An 18,730-nucleotide genomic window follows, 5' to 3' on the forward strand; every position below is an offset into this window, starting at 1 on the left:
AATCAATGCAGTTGGAGCCAGATATTTTTATAAAACGGTTTAGATTCCAGATTCCAGAGTCTAGCAGCATCGTATCAGTGCAGGAACGTCTTGGGTTTGAATCCACCAGCTGGTGGGAGCTTTTTACTCTGGAGTTTGCGTGTTCCCCCAAGTACTCCAGCTTCCACCCATAGTCCAAAGACATGCATGTTAAAAATAAATCAATTTTAAAAAGGTGACGTTGAATGGGGCATCAGTGTGCAACCTTGCCTCTTGCCCTCAACAACTGGGATAGGTTATATCCCAACCATGACCCTCGACTGGACATGTGGAAGAAAATGGATGGATTCCCGCTCCGTTCAACAGCTGTCCCTAGAGTTGGTTATTTTAATAATTTCATGCCTAAACCATCTCATTTACATGACAAAAAACGCCTTGAGGCAACTGTTGTTGTGATTTGGTGCCATCTTTAAAAAAATGAATTGAAATTGAATTGAACTGAATTGAAAATGACATGCATACAATCATTCACTGTCAGTTTGAGAAGCATAAAATCTCAAGAATAAAGGCCCAGTGTGGTATGCAATAAAAACTAGGCCACACTGAGGGTTAAATAGTCTGCTGTTTTGGGATGATTGTGAGAGATGCTTGATCTCCGTTCTGTTTCAAGAAAGTTGTGATACTGTGTCTTCCACTTCGATTTTATGTATACTGCATACTGAAGAGGAGTTAATCTAGCAAAAATGGATGTAACAGATGTGACACCACAGAGCGCCACTGCGCGCTCGAACACAAACAGCTAACAGAGATCTCACCAAGGTGAACCACAGGGTGAGACTGGCGCAGATCCCAGACTGCATCTCATGCCGAGCCTTTGTGTAGGAGTGTCTGAGCACATCTCATCTCAAAGATTTACTGCTAGAGTGAGATGGTTTCAAACCACCACAGTTTGGAGAAGAATGTAGTTTTAACAGGACATATAGTCTTGGAAATTGATGGGTTACCCATCAAATTGACTGTCTTTGGATGCTGACTTACACAATGTGATGACAACAAGTCCTACTCGGTCACTTTGACTCTTTGTAAAAAATTTTCTTTAACAGATTTACTGGAAATATCTAGCAAGTAGTGACATTTTTAGTATCAACTGGTTCCAAAATAAGATCTAAAGCAGGTGGATTTGATGCGTAAGAAGGCACATGATGAATTCAAAAGGTTTTAAGTTTGACCACACTAATAAATCCATGGAGTGCTAAACTGATTCTGACTGTGCTGGTGTTTGGAAAATGGATTTTGAACTAAGGTATGAGTAAAACATAACCCGGAGCTTAAACATACAGCAGTTTCCTTTGTGAAATATCAATTTTGGAAAAGTTTTTTTTATTCTTTGGATTAGATTTAAGCATTCACGAAGTTTCGGATCAGTACTCAGTGAGCTAATCAATCATTAATATAAAATATTAATATTTTTAAAAAGAGATGTGATCAAGCAGCCCCAAACTGAAAAGTGAAGGAGACTTTTTCATGTCTACAAACAAGCAGCTGCACACATCTCATCTTCTATATGTGACTCATGCAGTGTTGATGAGGAACTGCAGGAGCTTCTGTCATTGTGTGCAGTTAATTGGTAAACTCTTTATAAAACAGCATGGGATCTCTTAATGACTTAATTAGTCCAACTGATCTATTTAATAATTACTTGCTTCAGTGAGGTGCTGTACTGAGTAATTATCTGCTCAGTCCAAATTGGATTAAGATGAGAATTTATAGGCGGCCAATTAGTATTCCTCCAAGTACTGAGTCCAAGTACTGCCAGGAAACAGTTCAATTACATCAAAAGGGGATGTAAAAAAAAACAGCAGTTTACTCCCTTTCTGCATGACATCATAGCACAGCTATACAGCGAACACTTGTTAGGACACAAGACTGAATGTGTACTTGTTATATCCCTCTTTTGTTCAAAGAAAACAGTGTCTAAAGCCAAAGATATTATCTGAACCAAAGTGTAGTTTTACTATGGGTACCTCTACTCCAATCCCATAAATGACACAGAATGACTCCAAAGATTAACATAGTACAGTGCAGAAATCTTTAGCCACCCCACATTCATTTATATTTTAACGGGAAAATGTGAAATAGGTGCAGCAATTTATTGAAACGTGCAAGGAAATAAAGTGAGTAAGGAAAGACATTCAAAGCTCTTCTTTGGATGTTGGCCATCTCTTGTTACATTCTCTGTCAAGATGATCCAACACTGCTTCAATAATGTTGAGTTCCAGGCTCTGGGGAGGCCAATCCATGACTGATTTAACTAAAGAAATGTGAACAAATTATGTTTTTGTGACAGGCTGCTCGTAACAAAGTGTCTAAAGATACAATTTAAAAGATAGTTGGTTCTTTGGTAAGTTACTTGTTAAGTGGAGACAATACTGGTTCATCCCTTGAGTTGGGCATCTCTTTTTACACTTGAAGGATTTGTGGCTCAGTGTCGAGTAGCTTGAAGAACAAAGATATTCCTGTGAAAATGGTCAGGTTCAAGGACTGAGGGGTGAGAAAAGCCGAGTTAAAGTCTGCTGATGGGCTTTTACGGAACGGAATGTGCTCAACTCGTGCTGTCCTCAAAATTTCCCGTCCCCAAGACTCACAAAACTAATCCCTGACTTTGTGGGCATTCAGCAGCATCCAGCCTGGCTGCTTTGATGAAGCTCTGAATGAAATTCCACTGCAGCTTAGGTGCATCCAAGCAAATGATCATATTTGAACTACAAAACTTACCCTTGTGTCAGTTCTTATGTATAGAGGTCAAATGAAGAGCTAGTGAACATTGATAACGCAGCAGACAGGTGGTAAGGGATAATACTATATTGTTTTTATGCAACATCAAGATGCGTGTAAATTTTGCAATAAGATACAATCAGTGTAAAATAGCTGTTATTTAATAACCATGTTTTGCTGAACAACTGTAGTTACAGTTCATAATTATCTGTCTGTGAGTGACAGACAGCAGGCAGCAGTACTGCAGTGTGAAGGCACAACATAACAAGATGACCTGCATGTGAAGAACGACTTTTTAAACGTTATAAATTTACATCAGCCATCAACTAACTGGCTTTGTCAAATACAGTCCTCACTCACTAAATGAATGAGAATTTGTTTTTACAGCATTTCATCGGTCAGTTTGAGTAAGGCAAAAATATGTAAATAAGTAAACAATGATAACAAATGATAGTGTAAAACAAAGCAGTACACAAACCTTACTGGAAAAAAAATGGCGCAAAATGTTACACACACCGTAACACACAATGTGAATGAAGAAAACCAAAGTTCTCTTTGTGGATGAAGCTGACTGATCTATAGCAAACACAAAAACAGCCCCAGGCTTCACCTTCTAAAATGTGTACACAGTCCACAGTCCAGGATTATCCACAATTTTCAAAATTACAGATTTCAAAAACTGAAGATATTCGCTACATTGCTCATAGCAGTGGCAGATACTGCCAATAAATGAGCACAAAACCAAAGTAAAAAATTTAAAATAAATCAGTCTATAAAACCAACAATCCAACTCACTGCGTTTCATCTACAGGGTCTGCATAAGTGCATTTGTTGACTTAATAGTAACAACTTAAGGCTTTCCTTGAGTGTGTAGGGACTATGGAACATCCTCTTGACAATTAGAGGAAAATACAATAAATCAAATCTTAGGTCAGTGCTGAACGACCACCTTCATCTCATCCACTCACATCATGCCTGCTGGAGTGGCCATCAGTTCATGTCCACAGCTCCCCAAACTACCCCCCTCTGTTCCCCATGTCAAGGTGTCACTGGATCCTGGTCCATACTACAGCCGAGAGCTTCAATGTCATTGCTGATATCGGTGATCATACGGTCCCATTCATCCCCCTCAGAGGGCTCGTGGCCTTCGTCCGAGGCAACACTGTCACCACTTCCTCCTGCTGCTCCGTTGCCATTGGTGGTGGAATCTGAGGCAGAGCTTGCTGTGCGCTTGTAACGACCAAAGCTGTCAGTGATGATGCCTCGGCCGTCCTTCACACCGATGGTCTCAAGGAAGTTTTCAAAGTGTTGGCTGTCCTTCTCTGGTATGAAGGGCCGCAGGCCTGCAAGAGGAAGAAAAAGCTGAATTACTGCACATTTTATTACATGAAGTATTTAAGTTACTTTAAAACACTGACAGGGACTAGAAAGAGAGACCATATTTCTTTATATTGGCTTCTCTTCATTTGCTCTGTTAAATCCAGAATTGAATTCAAAAATCCTTGAACTTGAGTAATTAGGCTCCATCTTATCTTAATGACCTCATAGTACAGTCACTGGTATTGCCCCATCAGAGCTCTTGGATTGTGTGCTTACTTGTGGTTCCTAGAGTATTTAAAAGCAGAATGAGAGACAGAGCTTTTCAGGCCCCTCTTCTGTGGAACCAGCTTGAAATTTGGATTCGGCAGACAGACACAGTCTTTACTTTTAAGCTCAGGCTTAAAACTTTACTTTTTGCTAAAGCATATAGTTGGGGCTGGATCAGGTGACCCTGAAGCCTCAGTTATGCTGCGATAGGCATAGGCTGCCGGGGATTCCCATGATGCAGTGAGTATTTCTTCTTCAATTCCTGTTCTCACTCACTATGTGTTAATAGACCTCTCTGCATTGAATCATTACTTGTTATTAATCTCTGGTTCTCTTCTACAGCATGTTTTTTTAATCTTGTCTTCCTTCTCTCACCCCAACCAGTTGCGGCTAATGGCTTCCCCTCCCTGAGCCTGGTTCTGTTGGAGGTTTCTTCCTGTTAAAAGGGAGTTTTTCCTTCCCACTGTCTCCAAAGTGCTTGCTCATAGGGGGTTGTATGATTGTTGGCTTTACTCTGTTGTATTATTGTAGGGTCTACCTTACAACATAAAGCACCTTGAGGTGACTGTTGTTGTGATTTGATGCTGTCTAAATAAAACTGTATTGAAAATTGAATTGAATACACAAGATCTGTTACACCTGTCTTAGGTCACACACACACACACACACACACACACACACACACTCGAAAGTGTGCTCTACTTCAGTCCCACCATGCCCTGAGACCAGACTATTGGTGTGTATGTCTGAGGTGTTGCTGTAGCCTTACATAAGCGCACCATCTGTGATCTGACTGTTCTTCGTGAAAATCTCGCCAGAAACAGGTACTAAGATAAGCACTCTAATAAGTGCTTGTTCCATTCATGTAGCAGCTCCCTGTCCTTAGCCAACAAAGCTGCAGGCTGTCCTCCAGGAGTGGAAAGAAAAAAAAATCCTGATACTTGCAGTTTATGTAAACGCAGGTGACATGCCCACAGGAGGCAGTCCTTCCATTAAAAGATCTCATTTCTTTTTTTTCATGTCACACTTTCCCCTTAAACCTAATAACTGGTTGTACAACCTCTGGCAACAAGAACTGCAATCAAGCTTTTATGATAACTGGCATTAAGTCTTTCAGAATCTTGATCCACTCTCCTTTGCAGAATTGTTTTAATTAAGACAATTAGCCATGGGTTAGCCATTCAGAGGTAGCTTTTCTGGTATGCCCTGCTGCAAAACCCACGTGATCTCCTTCAGGATTTTCTAGTAGAGAGGGTTCCATCGATTACTACAAGTTGTTGAGGTCTTGAAGCAGCAAAGCAGCCCCAGGCCATCACACAACCATGTTTGACTGTTGGTATGACGTTATTTTTACACCAGAGCTATTTTTGTCTATTAAAAATGTTTGATGATCTGAAACATCAAAGTGTGACAAATATGAAAAGAAAAAAAAAGATGAGAAATCAGGAAGGGGGATACTTAAAACCACAAACTACTTTTTTCTTTTTACAAGTATATGTACGTTCATACCATCAATATTAGAGTACCATAAAAATATTGTTGCTTGAAGTTGGTATTTTACTTTTTAGTATATTTTCTGTGCTCTTCTCCAAGATGTACTATTTAAAATATTGCTGTAATTAGATCAGTGGATGTAACTACTGTTACATAAACTGTGACTACTATATTAATCGCACAGACACCTAAAAAGAATAACACATAGCAAACTAACTGCTAACACTTTACACGTGATGATATGAAGTTTAAAATAATTGAATCTTCAGTTGTTATGTGGGCTTACCGAGCAGAAGAAATTTCCTGCTGTCCCCATAAAGTTGTCGCAAATTAATGCAGAACTCATGAATGGAGGCACCGTTACGGTATTCATGGAGCAAAGTAGCAAACTGCTGGATCTCCTGTGATGAGAGCTTTGTCCGCAGCTAGAAAGGGAGGGGGAAAATTAAAAAATAAAAACAAGAATGATTACAGTTTCGTATCAACATAGCTTTCAATATTCTTATTCTCACAAACAGAATTGGACAAAGAAAAGAGTGAAGCGAAAGCCATACTGTGGTCATGTAGTCCTGCAGCAGCTCTGCAGCTGTGGTGCTGAGCTCGCCTTCGCTTGCAGTTTTGGTCTGAGGAGATGCAGGAGTGGAAGCAGATGGAGAGCTTCCTTCTGTAACCAGGAACTGACTGAGAGACCGCAACACACTTAAGTGATGAGCAAAACTTTCACAGATGTGACAAAACTTTGAAAAGAAAAATGGAACTGCACTGTAGCTGGACTGAGCTGTGTACTCACAGTGGGCTGGGTTCCTCTTCAAAAGAGTCTTTAACATCTACTTTGCTCGAAGAGTCATCTTTAAAGTTAACAAAAGGAAATATTAACAGACTGATTGATGGAAAATCTTAAATTTCATTAGCTTAAAAAACTACAAAACAGCACCAACCTACATGTTATAAAAAACATTTTTTAAGCTTCTTATCAAGTAAACCAAATATTTAAAAGTCTGTTAATTTTCCCATCACTTTTGTCCATATGGAAAACAATTTTCTGCTTTACCACTGTACTGAGAAAGGTGTCTGGTTGGTGTAGTTGCGCCATCAAAAATGGCTCTGTCTAAGAAGTCGATGGTTGATTCTGTGTAAACAATCTGGAAAACCTGGCTAAGCAAAAGACACAACTCCTCGGCTGCTGCCTAAAAAAAAGAAAACGAAAGAATAATACAGTTAGTACACAGTTTTTATCATGCAAAACACATCAAAAATAAAATGATCTCTTAGAGATGGATGAATGCATCATAAAAAAATTACAGTTTGTAGATTAACATACACTTGTTTCATCTTTTTAAATTACCAGGATATAAAAATAAATAAATAAATAAAAAAAGAAATCAGGGTTTTTGCTGGTTCCAATTCAGGTTCAACAGTGCTGCAGGTGGCTCGAAGCCAACACTTCAATTTAGATCTTTAAACCCTGTCTAGCATTTCCAACGGAGTCTGTAGTTTGCCTCACATGCAAAATGTTACCTTATTATCAACTGCCAGCACAAGCAGACAGCAGACTTCAACAAGCACAGTTCCACTTTCTGACAAGGAGCTCCGAGTTTGAGACTTATTGAGATCAGGACATGAACTGGGACAGGGCGAGCCCCCTGACTCCTGGGCTGAAAAAAACAAACACACAAACAAACAAAAAAAACAACCCACATTTAAAATGAGCATATAGTCAAAACTTTACTTATTCAGTTTTTATGCATGAATCCTGATCCTTAATATCCATAATACTTTTAGCAAAAGTCAAACCTGAAAAGCTTTGTTTTTACCTGTTTTTATCACTACAAGGTGTAACGAGTCATCCCTGATGTAGGAGACAGCAGCAATATCGTGGATGGGCACTCTTAAAATGATGTCTTCTCCATCTCGCCATACCAGCTTGATGTTGTATGCTGACAAGCTCACGACTGCATCCTGCTCTGATGTCAGCTGGCCTGCCAACTGATGTGACTTCTGAAATACCAGGAGGGAAATATTTAAGAAATATGCTTTCATTTGTCACTTTGTGATATACAACTATTCACCACCCAGTTAGCACAAACATCTCATGTTAGATATGCAGACAAGCCTGTTGAAGTTCAAACCGAGCATTAGAATGGGGAAGAAAGGCGATATAAGTGACTAAATGTAACCCGAGTTTTCCAGAAACTGTTGACTTACTGGGATTTTTCCACACAACCATCTTTAGGATTTACAGAGAATGGTCTAAAAACTGGCAGTTCTCTGTATGACAAATGCTTTGTTGCTGTCAAGTGGAAAATGTTCTGCCTGCTTTGAGTTCTTGGAAGGGAACAGTAACTCAAATAAGCATGTGTTAAAACCACGGTACGCAGAAGAGCATCTTTGAATGCACAACAAACCTTGAAGAAGTTGGGCTACAACAGCAGAGGACCACATTGGATACCACTCTTATCAGCTAAGAACGGGAAACTGAGGCTAGAATTCACACACAACATATTGTAACATATTCTACTCAAATGGCCTCCAAAAATCACCAGATCTCAGTCCAATAGAGCACAGAAGATTTGCATTATGCACCAACTGTGTGCTGTCATGTCAAAATGGATCAAAATCTCTGAGGAATGTTTCCAGCACCTTGATGAATCTATGCCTTGAACAATTAAAGTAGTTCAAAAGGCAAAAAGGAGTCTAATCCAATTCTTGCAAGGTGTACTTAATATATTGTCCACTGAGTATATGTGAGTTATGTAGGAATAACTTTTCAACAGTTTTGAAATAAAAATCAGGAGACAGGGGGAGTAATCGCATTTAAAGATTCCAATAAATCCTCTTACTCAGGTACTTACTCTCGCATTGTCAATTAACTGCAGGACCTCTGTCCTACTTGATGGGTTCAAGTATCCTGGAACTGATGTCAGCTGCCCCAAGTACTGAAAATGATAGAGGAAAAAAAACCACTTCATATTAGAGAAAATTGCACCAAAATCTAAATAAAAAAAAAAAAGAAAGAAAAAAGAAAAAAAAAAAACAAGAAAAAAACAAAAACAAAAAACCAAAAGACCAAACCTGATATAAGTGAACAAAACGACTAGAGCTTCAAAGAAAACATAAATGGTCTTAATAAGATCAACTTTCAGGGTCAAAAGTTATTTTTACACTTAGTCTCCTCCAGTAGTTTCTCACAGTTTAATGGCTCTATAGAATCTTAAGTATATGCGTGGGAGTTTAACATCTGTCCTTATCACACTCACTTTGACTTCCTTCTCAATGTAGTCATTGAGCAGGATGTCTGGGTCGATGCGGTGGTCAGGCTGAGAGAGTGAGAAGGTGTGGAGGGCCCTTCGCTCTGTGGCCTTCTCCTGGGCTTTCTTGTCCCTCCCCTTCTCTCCTTTCACGAAGACTCGCTTGAATGGAGAGACGATACCAGACTATTGAATAAAGAAAGAAAGAGCAAAGGTGAGTGAAGTAAGAGGACAGCAGTCTGTGTAACAGTAACTTGAACTCGCCTTTTAAGTTTGAGTAAATACAAGTAGTAATTCCCTATAAGACCATATAAGAAAACATACATGTGTGACAATCTAACACTTGCAAGGGGAATTACGAGTTCAGTAAGAAAAAGGGAAGCTACGTTAAATTTTGTTGACAGTTCTTCTCGCCTGGCCTATAATTTCTGCTGAGCCCGTTTCCCCTCACTGTTCTGCTAGTTCCAAAATAAGACACCACAGAATTACAAACCTCAATGTTGTGCAATACGTTATGCTACAATACTAACAAAAGCACATGTAAACAATACGTTTTGTGATTTTGATGACCTTTTTCAGGTTTCCTTAACTGGAGCATGCATCAAGACATAGAAAAATCAATTTTCATTCTCTCTCAAACATCTCTGTTTTTAAGTCTGTTTATTTCACTTCATTCCTTTGTCTGCATATAGGTAGTACAACATTATGCACCAGTGTTGATCTCGTATATGTTTGAAACCCAAATACAGTTACTTAACATAAACTCTGACATATTACCTTTGGAAAATGTTTCAAAAGCATAAAAAAGCGTGTAAAAATAATAATAATAAAATCATACCTCGTTCTCCATGAACCCGCACTTCGGGGATACGCCTATGCAACAAGCTCGCAGCCTGGCCACAAATGTTCAGACACTGCCTAAACTAAAGATCACCTGATGCCTCCACTCACATGCAATGACAGCTGCCAACTGGCGAGAGACACTCAGTATAGCACACGGGGTATAGATGTCAGGGGTGTGTTCCCCACAAAGGAAGGGAAGTGTCTCTGACTTTATACTCAAGCACAAGAACAGGAAGGAGACCAACCACAGCTTCCTGCAATGACACGTGTATTGATGCTTTGAATATTTAGACACTTCTCTGCAGGAAACTTGTCATGTAATTTTGAGAACTGTTTGGCAGATGCAGAATGCAATTTTAGTAAATGTGATTCAAAGGTACAATTTTACTTCAAAATAGGGGTGCAACGATACTCGTATCGATATCGAACCGTTCGATACAGTGCTTTCGGTTCGGTACGCATATGTATCGAACGATACAACATTTTTAATTTATTTTATCAACTTTCCTTCTGATGATGCTGTCTGTGTTGAGCGCTCAGTGGATCTGCGCTCGACAGTGCAGCCTAGGCGGAGTAGTCGAACACAGATTCACTGAGCGCAGGGCAAGCTAGCGAGACAGAAGCTAGGCTAGTTGCAACATGGCAAATTGAACCTCCCCCACCCTCATTCAGATCTGGCGTTTGGAACTATTTTGGTTTTCATGTGATGTATGACCCTGAAGGTAAGCCTGTCATGGACAAAAGTAAAACAGTATGTTGGATGTGCCAGCAATGCTCAATTGGTGGGAACTAGTGTGTTAGCGCAGTTAGCTCGTTAATGTGTTGACGTCTTCCAGCCCCACTCATGAGGTGATCCGCGGTAGCTCGTTAACGGAGATTTGCCGTGTTGTGACGTTAATGTCATTTCAGATTTACGCTGACAGCACTAGTGGGAACACAACCAATATGACTGCACATTTACTCCGACATCATCCTAGTGCAAAGACAAGTGGAAGCAGAGAAAAACAACAAGCAGCATGCTACAAACTTTACCCGAGTCATTTAGACAGCCGTTAGCACACGATTCTCCTTATGGGGACCTGATATGTTTAATATGCTGCTGAGAATATAGCCCAGAAGAAGCGTATAGTATAGCTTTTATTTTGGAAAGAGACATTTCTCCATAATAAACTCTCTTTTCCAAAGATGAGTGATTCCTCAATCAGATACAGGGCTCGCAAAATCGCTAGCCCGACGGGGCTTTTTTCCAGTCGGGCTACCAAAATCTATCTCTGCCCTGCCCGTCGGCCTATCCTAGGAAGGAAAAATATATGTCAATGCTTTTGCATTCTTTTGGAAATGTAGCTGGGTAATTATGTCATTGGCATCGGCCACTGTCAATATGTGACATACTGAAATCGCGTTTGAATTTGCGCTTGTTTTTTGCTTTCACTTTGCAATCGCGTGAACTGTGTATAGAGAGCGACAGTACTGATTGGTGAGTGATGATAATTTGCGCACCAATTCCTCTGACATCGTCTTATCAATCGTTAGCTTACTATGCAAACATGACAAGTGAAATCTCCCGCAGCTTAAACATGTGAGAGGTTGATCGCGCAGAGAATCGCTGAGCGTTATGTTAGTGCGTGTGTAAAAGCAGCAGGATATATATTTTAGTTCTGCTGAGCCAAATAAGACAGGTCAGCGTGAAGAAGTGACAGCCAAAGAAAAGCTTACCACAAAACGGAAAGGTTATGACAAATCAGACTATAAGGAAAAAAGAAAGTGCAGCTTTATGGTTTCATGGACAAAAGAATTTCTGTGGCTGCAATATGACGAGCTAAATAACCAGGGCTGCACATAAGTGGTCCGCAGGTGCGCATTCGCTGTCAAAATAAAAACCCGCACAAGATAAGAAGTTGCAACGCGTGTTTGCGTACATAAGATTTTCAGGAGGACAGACATTTGTTTAGAACTCTTAAAGATGTCGAAGAAGCTCCTTTAAGCAGTTACTGTGATGTTCCTCCACCTCCAAAGAAATGTCAGAAGGAGTCCGAACCACAAAAGAAGCGCGTATTCTCTGAAAAGTGGTTGCAGGAGGTGAGCTGGCTTCAAACAAATGATGAACGCACAGAGATGTGGTGCAGAATGTGCCGTGAAAATTTAATAAATGACAAATTAATAAAAAGGCATGAACATTTTTTTTGTATCGAAAAAATATCGAACCGTGACACCAAAGTATCGAACCGAACCGAACCGTGAATTTTGTGTATCGTTGCACCCCTACTTCAAAACTAATAACATTTCAATGTGATTGCTTGTTTCTATCACAGTCATAGGACTCTGCAAGACTCTGAAAGCACATTTATACATACTGCTGCTAAACCACAGAATTAGACAACTTTGTCTCTTTCTCCTCAGCTAACCACAGCTATGACATCTGCAACGCTGTTTACAGTGCAGATTTCAGAAGGTGAAAAGTGCAGGCAATCTAAAGACAGATGTTCATTTTTTTCAATAAAACAGGCAAATTATAAATAGTAAAAACTGTTCTCTGCAACAATAAAAGCAAATCAAGAGCAGACATTTAGAAGTTTGCAAACACCATTTACAACAGGACTACTTTAGTCATTTGTAGTTCTCAAATTTGTAGCTAGAATTTTTTTTAAACAGATTTCTATATCTTTTCTCGTGATCTGAGAAGATAATGTCATTAATTTCATTATATTAGTTTCTTGCTTTTGTAGAATTTCAGTGACAGTTGTGTTTTTTTTCCTCATATGTGCCTGTGTGTGAGAGTGTGTGTGTATGTATGGAGGTATGTGAGTGTATGTATGTCTTTGCTAATTGAAGTTAAGCATTTTTGCCATAGTCCCTGGCAGAAATAAGTAATTAAAGGAAAAATCAATTACGGAGTCAGTTACATGCTGGTAAAGGTGGACTTTAAAGAACTGGTTAAGAAGTAGGGTTGGGCAATTGGACAAATATATCGACTATTGACGATAGGCTGAGCCCATCAGCGATCGTTTTTACAAGGGCGATTTATTTATTCATTTGCCCATGACTAAGTTTGCTAATAATGATGGAGCTAACAGAAGCAGTCAACAGAAAATAATAATAATAGCACTGTTTTAGCAACATGCTTTTTCATCTGCGAGCCTCAGAGTGTGCCCAAATGCTTTTTAATGGAGCTGCATTAACACTGACAGCCTTAATTTTTTGGGGGGAAATTAGTTCGCCCACAACATGTTGTGCTATAAACACGCAAATCAGTCCGTGCTACATTGCTCCGCCCATCAAAAAGTCTGCGCATGTGCGAATATGTCGCCCATCGTCGATTATTGGACTGATGATTGTTGGAAAATTTTTACATATCGCCCAACCCTATTAAGAAGGCTGACCCAAGAAACAACATTCCAGGTAAAATATAATTTTCAGTTTCATATTTGACAATATTGTGCAGACTCAGATTAAGTTACAAGGCTAGTTATTATTATAGAGATTGAAAATGTGACGTCATTCCGGGGTAAAACTGCAAAGGATTCTGGGAACGAGTGGCAAGCGGTACTAGCGCACGCAGGCTTTCACATGAAAACAGTCACACAGCGATAAAAAGAAACACAAAAAATGGCACCCTCTATCAACCGGGGTCATACCGATTTTAAAGCTGCTACCGCAGCGAGATTTGATCGGTTAAGAGAGAGAGCGCGATATCAAAACAGCCACGAAATGTCCCGCATATATGTGCCCAAGGGTTGTATTGAAGCAATCAAGTGATGAATAACTGTTTTCCAGTATGTTGTTTTGCAATGTTTTTTGGGGGTTTTTTGCATTGTTGATTTGGTTTTTTTTACCGAAGCAGCTAATAAAGCATAATGGAATACAATTTTGCGTCTTTCCTGTAAGATTCTATAATAGAATAAGACAATAATGCCAGTTATAAATAAAGACGATGAATTGAATGAATTACGAAACACTCATTTGATTTCTATTAGATCTGAAAATGTTGTGTAATACTACAACCTGAAATGACAAATAGATTGTGTTGGCCTGTACAGGAGGTAAAGGAAAAAAAATGTAACAAAAGCTGTGAAATGGAATAGTCCAAATCACCAAAGTAAACTGGACTCGGGCTTGTTGCGGGGATCTGAAGTTAATAAACATCTTGTGAGTGTATGCACTAAAACTTAGGACCATATAATAAATATGTGCGTGATGAAAGGTGGGCAGCACGCTAACGTCCTTACTCCACTCTGTATGCTCGTATGGGTCTGGCCCTTTAACTCAGCGGTCCCCAACCCCCGGGCCTCGGACCGGTACGTGAGTTGTTTGGTACCGGGCTGCGAGAGTTGAGGCTCAGGTGTGAAATGTATGGTTTTCAGGGTTTTTATCGGTTTTCAGCGTTATTTTGTTATCGTTTTTATTGTTAACTCGGTTTTCCTGGGTCTTTTCACGTGTGTTATGAATAAATCTTCTTTTTTTCGGTACCGGTACTAGTTTTATTTTGTTGTATTTATCCGCGACACCTTAAAGGCTGGTCCGTGAAAATATTGTCGGGCATAAACCGGTCCGTGGCGCAAAAAAGGCTGGGGACCGCTGCTTTAACTCCTTTGATTTTTTCCTCATACTTTTTTTTTTGCCTTTTCGTCACATCTGTCTTTGTACGGACCTGCCGTGTTCTCCGTTGTTTTGTACATAACTGTTTTTGGGGCAAATAAAATGCAAGTAGGGATTAAAACTGCAGAATTAATGATTACCGGTGCTGGAAATACTAGCACTTGATGCAGTGTTTTGATTTTGTTGCCACTCATACCCAACATGCAATGCGCGAAAGTCACGTGGGTCTGTCAATCTCTATAGTTAAGCATTAAGCAGTTATATGTTATCTTTTTACTGAAAATCTCCAAGGAACACACTACCTACGCTACGTTTATGCTTTACCATTGACTTGTGCTCTTCGTATTCTTGCACTTTAATGCTGCTGCTGGTGACTTGTGGTAATAACAGTCACACTTTGAAAGGGTTAGTCTGTCATCGGTGACACTTGAAAAGGATGGAAATCCCCTTGATTTTGTTTGCGTCAATAAATAAATGCTGCTACCGGTGAGCTGCAGTCACTGATTCAATGTTATTCAGCATCTTGTTTTCTATATAATCAGAAATATCATCACAAATTTTCTTGAAATATTATAACAATATTTTGATGCCATCTCACCCACTCCCAACTGTGCAACTCAAAAACTCATGTTACAAACCTGGCTTTTTTATATCTATGCTAAGAAATATCAGCACATAAGAGACAAACTAAATGCAAATTTAAAAGCCATACATTCACTCACACAGACACACATACGTGTGTGTGTGTTAATGTATGTTGTTTCTTACGTGCTGATATTTCTTAGCCTTCAGTCACTATAGAACTCGAGCTCTATCACCCACTGCATTATTTAATAGTATGCAACCATTGAAGTACATTAACATTTTATGGCCTTTACTTGTGAAATGCGAGACTATATTTGACCCCAGTAAATGGCCACAAGCTGACGTGTTTTTTTATTCATAAAATACATATAAATGAAGAAACTGCATAGTTTCTGTGGGGTGTGACAATAATGAGTATAGATAAGACTTTCACATTTACTTCAAAACAATGCGAGAAAACCTAGACCAGCTGTAAGAGAAGCCAGTATTCTCAATTCACTGAGACCTATTCAGAAACGCGGCCTAAGAATAACAATTAAATCCTACAAATAATCATTCACAGTAAAGTATTCAAGAACATTACCATATACAGTTGTAGAAAAAAGTTCAAGGACCCTTGAGGTTCACTAGAATTTCTGCATGAAATATTCATAAAAGAAGGTGTAATCTTCATCGTGTCCCCTTTAGGGTCCAATCTGACACTTCTGTCAAACCTGACTTATTCTAATATTCTTATTCTCTGACAGCTTAAAAATAATGCAAGTATTTCATTTTTAACTTTTCAATTGCAACTTTGAAAAAAAAAAAGTCTCTGCATAAGGATTCTTTAACTTTGCATTAAAAGGTGCCATCTATGAGCCAATAAGAACTTGATGACATGTTGAAACCAGAAAGGAAACAAAATGAGTCTGGTGCTCAGTTGGCTAGCATGAGGGGATTGAAATGTGCCATTTTTTATTATTTTTTTTACAATTTGTATTCAATCATTAATTTATTCATTGAAAAGATGCCACTCTTTTAAGCATTGTCTTGTCACAGAATGCATTACATTAGATTTAATCATACTTGCGGAGACAGTTACATTACTAAATTGTACATTTTAAAAATAACTATAATTATGGTTTTAAATGGTTAACTTAATTATAAGTTAACCATTTATAATTACTTGAAAACCTGATTTCACATTTTGTAAAATGAACCTAATGTTTCCGAAGAAAAATAAGTTTGTAGAATTAAAAAGGTTTATCTGCATTTCACTTGTTCAAAAGCTATACACTTGACAGGGTTCAAGACTATAGATTTAAAATACATATAGGGTGTGTGTCATAATCATATGCGAGTAAGACTTATTCCACATGTAATTTTTGCAATGTGGACTGCAAAAACCTGAATACATAATATCTCAAAACTGGTCAGAATCCATAAAGAAACGTATAATTCTAAGGGGATGAAACAGCAGTTCATCCAATCAGGGATGACAGAAACTCAAAACAATGCGTATTCACACTATAATGTTCCTCTAAGGCACATACCGGTAATTTTTAACCAAGACTTTGCTTGCAGAATACCTGCCTTAATGCCTCACTATCTGCCAAATATACTAACAAGGAGGATCCATTAATGAATCAGTCAGAAGAATAATAGCAACACTTTATCGACTTAGGCAACTGAGCTTTTCCATAAAATAAATCTCAGCCAAATGTAATCCACAGTCAGCACCAAGTGGTACAAACAGGAACTGCACAACTCATGTTTACATTTTTAAAACCCTAGTAACGTTGCACCACATGGTAAATAGGTGATCAGCTGTTTGAACAATGTCCACTCATAATGCAGATTTGCAATGAGAAGTAAAAGGAACTTCCACATAATGACAATCCAAAATTGTGGTTAAAAAGCATCCTACTGGAGTCTGTACAATCATTAGTGATCAGATATTTTGGGTGTAAGGTTCAGTGGAAATTATGTCTTATCGTGCTATGTGCACATTCTGGTATGTTATCATTGCTGGAAAACCATGTCCTTGAGAAAACAAACCATCTAGGTTATCACTGGACTTCTTCCCAAATATCCCCTTGCATCAAGAGGAAGCTGAATTAGATAGGAAGATGCATTCGTGTCCCTTTCGTGGAAAAAACGACTGAATGACTAACACAATCATAACAAAGCGTCAGACATCTCAGTTTTCATTATGCTTCTTTTTCATGTCCTGCCATCCCGTTTCTTCCTGTTCCAGCCAACAGAACAGGAGCAATAGCCCTCCCCGTGTCTGCTCTAATGAACAGGATAAAAGGAGTGTCTCCCAAACAACTGTCTGCTGCGTGTGTTTACTGTAACGACCTGCCTCCATATCAAACGGGAGCATGTACTATATCAGTGTATCACTGTGTGAGGGCAGGTTTGTTGGCACGACCAAGCGGTGCTTCTTCCTTTTAGAATGACTGACACTGATAACAGCTGCCTTTGACAGCAGACCCATGCCTGCCATATCAACGAGCTATTACTTTGGGAAACTCGGTTGTGCTTTCCTCAGCTTTTTGGTGAACAATATCACTGAGGTATACCAGCATCAAGCTCGCTGTTTAAAGCCCAATATCCAATAATATATTCGCCTAATTGTTAATACACCATATTTTCCATAACGAACATCCACTACATTTAAGCGCACGAAAATATAAAGCGAGCAAATCCTTTACAACTTCCCAAACTTTACTTGTTTCTTACTATAATTCTTTCGGTGCGTTGCACATTTTATTCTTTTATACGTGACGCCGGCTGATTGAAAGCACAGTCTATCAGTCCCAGTCGTATTGGGATTGATTCCCGGGTCCGCTGGCCAGCTAACGTAAGCTAAACTTTACTTGATAGTTTGCTACTTATCTTAGCCAGTTACCAGCTCAGCTAGCTTAGCTAATAAGGTAGCAGGTAGTCAACCTGCTATAAAAGTGCGCAAATTGTCCAACTTACCTTTTTTACTTTTTTCACATCATCCTCCATTTCTATGGGAAGAATTTCATCTTCATATTCACTTCAGCTTATAGACCCAGGTGAGACGTGAAGGTTTTAGCCAAGCACTCATCTAAAACCAGTTAGCTTGCTAGCCTAGCTTAGCCAAGCCTAGCATTGGCAAAGTGATGCCCGATTTTGAGCTGATACCAAAACGCCATGCTAATTCTTGTGTAACTCTTCAACCATTAGAAAAAATCCCGGTGCTCCACCATTGTGGAAAAAATGAAGCCGATTCCGTGCAGTTTAAACGGTCAAAGAAATAGTTTGTGAAGAAGACAAACTCCAACAAAACAGTCAAAACTTTTCAACCGTGCCGCCATTTTGGGCGTTTAACTGTAATCCAGGCCCAGCATGCCTTGCTTTGCATTGCACAAACCAAAACAGGGCAGCTGTTGTGCTTTACAGCTGTCAATGCTGCCAGCTGATGGGAGAAACCAACTTCACGAACGGAGTAATTTGCTATTAACTGCAGTGAAAAATGAATTATGGAAACACATAATCTCAGCTCAGTTTAGAGGGTGTTTGCGTTTTATATAACTGGTAGGTCTCTTCATTGTTTTAATGCTTTACGTTTACTGCTTCATACTCCTCTTTGCCCGGGATTTATTAAATTG

At 39.2% G+C, this 18,730-nt stretch overlaps 1 protein-coding gene across 2 annotated transcripts; it reads right to left on the bottom strand.

Moving 5' to 3' along the window:
* Positions 1 to 452: 452 nt before the first annotated feature.
* ccm2 (CCM2 scaffold protein) lies at positions 453 to 18,486 on the bottom strand. Of its 2 annotated transcripts, XM_085132413.1 has the most exons (11): positions 18,075 to 18,486; positions 9,922 to 10,180; positions 9,093 to 9,269; positions 8,688 to 8,771; positions 7,650 to 7,833; positions 7,354 to 7,490; positions 6,887 to 7,022; positions 6,626 to 6,683; positions 6,390 to 6,516; positions 6,122 to 6,260; positions 453 to 4,097 (listed from the first exon to the last, which is right to left on the bottom strand). In XM_085132413.1, the coding sequence occupies exons 2-11, from the start codon at positions 9,931 to 9,933 to the stop codon at positions 3,793 to 3,795; spliced, it is 1,359 nt and encodes a 452-aa protein (XP_084988539.1). In that variant the 5' UTR covers positions 9,934 to 10,180; positions 18,075 to 18,486; the 3' UTR covers positions 453 to 3,792. The 2 variants fall into 2 exon arrangements, with proteins under 2 accessions (XP_084988539.1, XP_084988538.1); XM_085132412.1 differs by lacking the exon at positions 9,922 to 10,180 and having other exon boundaries at positions 18,075 to 18,485.
* Positions 18,487 to 18,730: the final 244 nt, after the last annotated feature.

This window comes from Neolamprologus multifasciatus, chromosome 15 (assembly GCF_963576455.1).
Source record: "Neolamprologus multifasciatus chromosome 15, fNeoMul1.2, whole genome shotgun sequence".
Classification (NCBI taxonomy): domain Eukaryota; kingdom Metazoa; phylum Chordata; class Actinopteri; order Cichliformes; family Cichlidae; genus Neolamprologus; species Neolamprologus multifasciatus.

Excerpts from the sequence above, each read along its gene's own strand:
- ccm2 (XM_085132412.1), bottom strand. The coding sequence starts at position 18,104 with ATGGAGGATGATGTGAAAAAAGTAAAAAAG. Across the intron at positions 8,772-9,092 it reads ACATTGAGAAGGAAGTCAAA|TACTTGGGGCAGCTGACATC; the intron begins GTGAGTGTGATA and ends TATCATTTTCAG. Across the intron at positions 7,834-8,687 it reads AGTTAATTGACAATGCGAGA|AAGTCACATCAGTTGGCAGG; the intron begins GTAAGTACCTGA and ends CTGGTATTTCAG.